Source organism: Pongo abelii, chromosome 7 (assembly GCF_028885655.2).
Source record: "Pongo abelii isolate AG06213 chromosome 7, NHGRI_mPonAbe1-v2.0_pri, whole genome shotgun sequence".
Lineage (NCBI taxonomy): Eukaryota > Metazoa > Chordata > Mammalia > Primates > Hominidae > Pongo > Pongo abelii.
The window spans coordinates 33498021-33506514 of record NC_071992.2 but is presented as its reverse complement, the minus strand read 5'-3'; the positions used below and the strand labels follow the sequence as shown (position 1 = coordinate 33506514).

The following is an 8494-nucleotide window of genomic DNA, read 5'->3' as shown; positions in this document are numbered from 1 at the left end:
GATTCAGAGGATTTATAGATACCCCACAACGATGAGAACGATCCCCTAGTGCTAGTGAAATATTCTAACTCAGATATTTAAATTCACTTTTTAAAATATTTTTATTCTAAGGAGTTCTCCCAAATGACCTATGTTGGTTTCATTTTTAACACAAATATAAATAAATACATAGTTTCTCTACTCAGTAGAAATAGCTATTTTAAATCCAGTATAGATTTTTGACAGCAAGATTTATAAAGTTTAAAAAGAGCAGTCACAAACACGGGAAATTAAATTTACATGTGTATTTACAACATACAAGCAGTCAGGCTACATCTGTTACTGTTTCTATTTCCTTAATAAAGCTTTTATTAAGAACAGTTTTCTTTAATGCTGACTGGAAAATCTCTGCAGCATTTTCTTTCATTTTCAAAACACCATAAGGTTAGCACACTTTATTAAATAGTTACTGAAGATATTAAAAAGAGCAAGTGCTACATATCATAAATATTTGATAAAGATGTTTACATTATCAATAAATGTATACATGCAAACATCTTCATTCTACTATCATATGATATAAAATACTTATATTGGCTTGTAAGATCAGAATTGATGTACAAATCTGGCATAGCCCAATTGTAGATGTTATTCAACTTCAGTGTTTGTACTCCTTTTTGGAAATCAGCTTCTGCCTTGTATAACCACAATGCTTTAGAAGCTAAAAGTATAGCACATCAAACAATGACTTGTTTGAATAATAGAGATTTAACTGAACAGCAAATTATCCTGCATTCCAATGAACATAAAACCCAAGGATATTTCTTAGGTCGTTCAGTGAACAACAGAAAAAGTGAAGACTACAAAAACTTTAAATAACTGTAAAGAAAGTGTCATTTATACAAACTTCAACTACAAAGCAAACAAGCTATGAATTTCCATGTTGTCTTCTAAAATACACTAATAGTTTCTGTTTCCAAAGGTCCATTTTTCAAAGAGCTTCTTGTTTTATCGACATTATTCAGGAGTTTATATTAGATGAGGGGGAAAGAGAAAAAGGAATTTCAAGAGGAAAGATTTTTATTAACTCAACCCTAAGGCTAATCTGTTGCATGTGTAGTTTCTACACTAGCAAACAACTTGTAGGAAACAACACTGCAGCTGAGAGCAGCAGAGCTGGAAACTGTTCCCCTGGGTATGATATCACAAAATGACTTTGCTCTATTCCTTCTCCAGCCTAGCATTATGGCTCAAGCCTGCACACAACCATCATGCCCCCAGGGCAGCTTCATGTTAGGTGAGGGCCTTCTGCTCCATCACTCTCCCTGAAATCTTCTGACCAGAAGCAGCTCAACCAGGACAAATCAGCCCCCAATTCTCATTCTCATTCTCTCCTCTAGCTAGTTCTCTCTCTCTCTTTTCCATTTTTCTGTGTTTCTTTGCCTGGCAGATTCTGAATGGCATTATCTGAGACGACACAACTGGATGAATTCACACATTCATTCTTTCTCTCTCTCTCTCACACACACACACACACTTTTACACTCAATATTCCAAGTGCAGATTTACTGAATTTACATCATATAAAATAGCTGATATTATTTACTTTTATCCTCCAGTATTAAAAGAAACGCTATGTTTGTAAAAATGCGAGGAGAAACTTTTAGCATGATTTCAGTTAGAACTTAGCTAAATCTATTTGAGGTTAAAAGCAATATCCTACTTTAAATCATATAACATTAAAATCACCAAGCACACACAATAACTATAGAAACCCAGGGTAGAAACTTTGTGATCTCTAATATACTCGATTACATGCAAAAAGATCTCCAGCTCATTAAAAACCCACTTTTTTAAAACGTGCCACAACTTACAACTATGTATTATATTTCTTTTGACTGGCAAACTGAGGGACAAAACTAAGTACCTTCAATGAAGGTTTTTCCCCTTAGAAGCACAAGAATAGAATATGATTCCTCCAAACAACATGAGTTTTCCATTTCCAAACATTCTCTGGATGGTTGTAAGAACTTTATCCCTCAAGTCTTACATTTATTTCTAGTTAAAAGGTATAACTAACACAATTGATAATCTAGTAATGCACCCCCAATCCTAGGTATCACAGCTAACTACGATCCCCTTTATATTAACTTCCCACCATGTGGAGTGAATGATTCAAAACTCATATGACTTGGGATAAAGGAAAAATCCTTCCTGAATTACACACTATAAAACATATGAAAACTGGACAGTGGTGTTGCTCAAAAGGTTTTGTTTCAAATTCTGTAACAGAATAACATATGCTGCAGTACAATGGTGCTGAGCTTTTCAGTTCCCTAATAAGACAGCTCCCAGCAGAGCATTTCCTATGCTTTAGAGTGACATCTATCAGTGGGTCTCGGGGAATCCCAATGCCACTCAGCTTTCTTCAGCACCACTCTCTGAACAGCTTCTGTCCACTGAGTGGTGCAATCCTAACAGGTCTCTGGCATACAAAGTACATTGTTCAGATAAGGGAATGGTGGGTGAACAATGATCTTTGCTGTCATTAAAACCAAATCATCAGGTATTAATTAACAGCAGGACATAACCACCACAAATGCCAACCAGAAATTTAAATAATTGGCCCCCACCAGACACAAATTTAAAAGAACTGACATACTTTCCATCACAGGCAGACTCTGCATGGCATGGTGCTGAGTTTTATAAAAATTCAATTAACCCAAACGTCTATTAGACGGATACATAAAGACCAGGGGGAAAAGCTATTATGCATGTTGGAATTTGTTATGTGTAATCGTGTTAATTTACTGTTTGAGAAGAAACCCCGCTATGTGCCAGTGATTATATGGTAATCAGGAAATTATACAGATATTTAGATCCTAGAAATTAGTTTATGAACGGCACAAACATAATGCTACCTCAGCAACATAATGAGATAATCAGCTAATTTCTCAAACCTGATCATATGAAGGAGACCCGGGAAGAATACTTTTCAGTGGTAAGTGGGAAAAGGTGTAGCAAATAATTGTTAAACTTCCAAAATTCTTCTTCTTCAGGGCCTACATGTGATACTCCATAATTTCGTTCATCTGTTCTGATGCACTGAAGTGCAAAAACATCCTCCAAACCAAAATATTGTGAAAACAAAATTTCTTGAGATGACTTGGCCAAAAAAAAAAACCCCACCAATAACAACTTTATACTTCTCACATATTACACATATTCACAAGGTACAGACTGCACCTCTCTGCTGGACATTGAGTTGCCAAAAAACTCCGCCACATCTGTCGGGGAATGTCAGTGCACTGTCCCTTACTTGCAGAGACTTCACAGACACAGAAGCAAATCCCTAACCATCTCCACACTCTGGACTCCAAGTGAAGGGAAGGCGTTAAAATCCTGCGGGACTCACCCTTCCTCCTTCAAAGGAGGCCCAGAATCAGCAACTCCTAAGCAAAGCCAAGTTCATATCACCCACAAGAAAGCAGCCGGCACATTTCCGATCTACTTGGTGAGCCAAACCCCAAAGGATTAAAAAGTTTCAGGCGGCCCCAACCCAGGACCAAACTTGGGCTTTCTCCAGTGGCAAAGCCTAAGACAAGGGAAGCTGGAGAAGGCGAAACCTCCCTGTCTGAGGATCGCTGAGAGCCCACTACCCTGAAACCAACAACTGGGACCCGGAGCTCCTCTGCCCCACTTGGGCGGCCGTCGAGCCCCGGTGCCCGCGCGCCCGGGATGCGCCTCCTCGCCGCGGGTTCGCGCCCCCAAGGGCGAGGAACTTACCGCACCGCTTGCACAGCACCCGGCTGACCTCCTTCTTGAGGTTCCGGCCCGTCTCCAGAGGGGGGAAAGAGGCTCGGAAGGCGGCCGGCGCGCGGCTAGTGCTGTTGGCGTCGGGCTCCATGAAGAAGATGTACCTGCTGTCCTCTTTGAGCCTCCCGCAGGAGGGGAAGGCGGGGTGGCCCCAGGTCCCCAGGCGCACGGTGAGCAGCGAGTCCTTCTTCAAGCCCCCGGCTTTCACCGCCCACACCTGGTGCACCTTCACCAGATAGGGCGCCTCCTCCCCGGGCTCGCCGGCGCTGGGCACCGGGGCGGTGGGCCAGGAGGGCACGGTCCCGTTGGCGGCGAGCAGCAGTTCCTCGGCGGGCGGCCCCAGCGCCCGTGGGCCCGCGGCTGGCGGCTCGCGATCGCCGCCCCACGCCCCTGCCTCGCCCGCCGCCGCCGCCGTCGCCTTCCTGTCGAGTGCCCCCTGCTGCCGCCGCTGCGGGTGCACCTTTCCCTCGATCACCACCGCGGCGCGCTGAGCTAGCTCCTGCACCGATCCCACGCTGGGCGGGGACGAGTAGCACACCGAGGCCCCCGCGGGAGCCGCCTCGTCGCCGGCCGCCGCCCCCGGCGCCAGGGCCGCGGTCCCCAGCAGCAGCAGTAGTGGCAGCAGCGGCAGCGGCGGCGGCAAGCGGGCGGCGGGGCCAGGGCGCTGGGCCCGGGGGCCGGGACGCCCGGAGCGGCGCGGGGCGCGTCGCCATCTCATGGTGCGAGGTGCGTGCGGGCTTCTGGCTGTCGGTTCGGACTCTGCCCGGCTCTCTCGCGCTGCCTCCCTTTTCCTTCCCCTAGCAGCACCACTCCTCCTCCTCCCCCCTTGCCCTCCTCCTTTTATTTATTTATTGGGGGTTGCGGGGGTAGGAGAGTTGTTTATGGGAGGAGGAGTGGGGAAGAAGTGGATGGAACCACAGAAAGGCGAAGAGGTATAAGGGCAAAAAAAAAAAAAGGCAAAATAGAAAAGGCAAAAAAGCCGCTGCAGCCGCCTCGGTTACAGGGAGTGACAGGTCCCCCCACCCCCCGCGCCGCCGCCGCGCCCGAGCCCTGCTGTCGGGGCTGCTGTCACCGGAGGAGGACGTGGAGGTGGAGGAGCTGCTCCGCGGGTGACAGTCCTTTGTGTGAAGTGATGCTGCGGCGGCTGCTGGGGCTGCGAGCAAGCGGCTGGGAGAGAGCGCGAGGGAGAGAGCCCTGGAGGCGGAGTTGCGTGCCTGGAAATCGCTGGGTGGCCGCGGCGGCGACAGCGTCCTGCGCCTCGCCAGCCTGTTTACCTGTGGTGCCAACTCGGCCCGCGCGTCCTTTCCCCATGCTGCTGCCGGAGCGGAGCGGGACCCGCGAGTGGGTCCTCCTGGGCGTCCCCGTCCCCGCCTGCCTCCTCCCTCTCTGTCGCCCCGAGTGCTGCAATGGGAGGACGGGCGGCAAACAGGCTGCAGTCCGAGTGGGCTGCGGAGGTTTACTGGGGAGTGAGAGGTGACGCTTCAGTGAGCAAGGACCTGTAGCCGGCGCAGGATGCCCAGGCGCCGGTGGGAGGCAGGCAGAGAGAGGCAGGTGGGACCCCGGGCATGCGGGTCCTCGGAGCAGAAAAGTTTTGGGTGAACCCGTTGCTTGACACTTAAAAGGGAGCAACATGTTCGCAGGCGACAAGCAGCGATTAAAACAACAACTTTATAACGCTCTCTCTCCTTGCAGCGCGCACACACAGTGTGTACTTCAGATGTGACGCCTTCTCTACTCCATGCTCCTTTGATCCTTCGGTCTTCAATGACCCCCGCCTTTTCTTTTATTGAAATTCCTGCTTCACCATGACTTTATGACATGTGTGGTACTGCTGATAGGAGCATAGTTTGAATAAAATATTTGCTGAACGAGGCCATTTTGTACAAAGTTTATGGCACTTTGTCAACTAATGAGTTTTGCAAAAAACAAAAATAAAAAATGAAATGAAAGAAGCTTCTATGGCTATTAGAACAAAAGATCCCAGGCATAAGGAGTTGTAGGTATTTAACCTCCACCCGGTATTGTGCCACCCGAATACCAAGCTCCCCCAACTCCACCCCCATCTGTCCCCCTACCCCCACATGTCCTGCCAAATTTAAAGAGCTATTTCTAAAACAAGAATCCATCCTCTCCCGGGATATTCCTTTCAACAAATACCATTCCACAGAAAGGGAACACATTTTTAGCATTTCAAGGTAAATATTTTCTCTTATGTTCTTTTATAGTGAAAAATAAATTCAGTGACCTCATAAAACAGTTAAAGTTGTTATTCAATGGGTGATAGATCCACATTGTGAGAACTGAAGAATTTTAAAGTACTCTAACTTCATAATATCTTTACTCTGGGATTCTACGTGTTGCCTCTAGCAGTTTCTTGAAAGTATGTCATAGAAGCTTTAGATTTTTATATAAAAAATAAAAACAGATGATAAGCTACAAAGATCTTTTTGTTCTTGGCATAATATAGTTGGCTACAAAACAAGGTTCCACTCTCTCAAAGTGCAGTTTGGAGGCACAGGGTCATCACGCTCCCTGTGTGTCTTGGCAAGGGGAGATTCCTGTTTCTCATACCCTGATGGAGCGCTTCAGGAGAAGATCACCATTTAGCAGCATAGTTGGGCAGGTCTGGCCTCCAGTATATGTTCACTTGAACCCTGCATGGTGCTTCTAGCGATATACTGAAAGAAAGTGGTTCAAACCTCCAATCCTACTAATTTCTTTGCTTTTCTTTAGCCTGACCTCCCATATTTCTGACTTGACTTTTTGGGAGGTACAACTCTGGCCTAGAACACTTTCTTCCTCTCTACCTTCCAGATTTGTATCAGTTATCTGTCACTATATGACAAACCACTTCAAAATTTGGTGACCTGTTGGTTCATTTAGCCCAAGATTCTGCAAGTTGGCAATTTGGACTGGGTTCAGCTAGGGGGTTCTTCTGTTGACCTCATTGATGGCTCTGCTGGGGGCTATCTAGTCTCCCATGGCTTCCGCTGAAACATCTCATCTCATAAAGAATGTGGTCTCTTCCTCCAGCAGACTTAACCTGGGCCTGTTCATGGCAGCTGGTTGTGTTTCACCAGAGTGGCTAGAGATGTGTGATGTCTCTTGAGGTCTAGGATCAGAATTAGCACGTCAACATTGCCATCATTACAAGGCCAGCTCAGATTCCAGGGGCAGAGGAGTAGACTCTACCTCTTCACATAAGGACCTGAAAAGTTGCAATGCCAAAGAGCAGAGATACAAGCAGGGGAAGAATTAGGCCATTTCTGCAAACAATCCACTGCTGAACTTAGGCATCCTTTGAGATCCATCTGCCCCATGAAGCCTCCTTTCTGACATACTAAACACTGGAGTGACCACTCCACAAAGTGCACTTTCCCTGCATTTGCAGTCTATATCAGGTCTCCTCACTCTTGATCATGTTATCTTATTGAGCCCAAGTTTTTCAGGAGTTTTACTCCCATCTCTCCAACTAGATTGCAAACTTGTTAGCAGGGACGACAGTTTCTATATTCCCCAATTTTGATCCAGTTTGGGTCAAATATTAAGTACTCAATAAATGTCGGCTAATTAATCATGGACTGATGCGGCAATGTGCTTACCACACATTAATCCAACACTATCATAGATAAATGGAATTCCAGGGGCAATAAAAACAACAATAAAATTTTAAAGCACTGGCTTAGAGTGTCATTAAAGGCATAGATATGCCCCTCTTAGTACTATACAAAGCATTTTGTCTATGATGAAACATAAGCCTCTTCTTTAAAATGGTATTTTTTTAAAAAGACCCTGTTCCCACATTATCTCCTACTCTTCCTCTCTCTGTTAAGTGGCATTAATGAGTAATTCTTATAGACATTTTCTGTGCAAAGGTAGGCCTTCTTTAAACAGCTCAGTACTAAGAACTGTTTGCACACATATTTCATTTCAATTCTTGTATCAGAGCCTTCATTTACCCACGCACACTGGAAGGATGTTGCTGATTTTGCCCTTTTGCACGAGAAGGGAATGGCATTTCTAATATGATTAACATATGCTTAAGAAAAGGTATGAATAATTGTTCAGTATGATTAAATGCTGTTCAGAAAAGGGACAATTTAATTTGTCCCCACCAATGTTTTAAAAAGACAGAAAGAAAAAGGTTCAGTCTTTTGTAAACATCCTAAAACCAGTGGTTCTCAATTTTTAGTGAGCATCAGAATCATCTGTGCAAATGCACAGATTGCTGGCCCTGCCCCCAGATTTTCTGATTCAGTAGATTGGGGATGGGGGTGGACACAAATTTGCATTTCTAGCAAGTTCCCAGGTGATACTGATACTGCTGGTGATAGAGACTGTGCTTTGAGAACTGCCAAAATCTTGAGATTTATAAGCATCGATATCCACAGCATACTAAACCTGTAAACATGTGTAAGAATACTTAGGCATGACATTCAAATATTCAATATCCCCTCCATCTTGAATCTTCCCCTTCCCTGTTTCAGTAAGGGAATGTGGATTGCCTCCTGGATTACTAGGGCCTGATGCTATTTAGCAGACATTATGACCAGTTAAGGGGGCAACTATACCTGTTGATAGTAAAAATGAGTGCTTCCTTGGGGCTTAACATGTTTCCATGGTCAAAGTTGAAAATAAAAGGAAAATTAGGGATCAGAGAAGCTGTCATCATGTTATCTGCTCAAGCAGGGAAAGAGCA

General features: G+C 45.3%; 1 protein-coding gene across 1 annotated transcript; it reads right to left on the bottom strand.

Moving 5' to 3' along the window:
- Positions 1-206: 206 nt before the first annotated feature.
- LOC129060944 (pro-neuregulin-2, membrane-bound isoform-like) lies at positions 207-4728 on the bottom strand. The gene has a single exon (XM_054561413.2). The coding sequence runs from the start codon at positions 4511-4513 to the stop codon at positions 3635-3637; it is 879 nt and encodes a 292-aa protein (XP_054417388.2). The 5' UTR covers positions 4514-4728; the 3' UTR covers positions 207-3634.
- Between the last annotated feature and the right edge of the window lie 3766 nt (positions 4729-8494).

Excerpts from the sequence above, each read along its gene's own strand:
- LOC129060944 (XM_054561413.2), bottom strand. The coding sequence starts at position 4,513 with ATGAGATGGCGACGCGCCCCGCGCCGCTCCGGGCGTCCCGGCCCCCGG.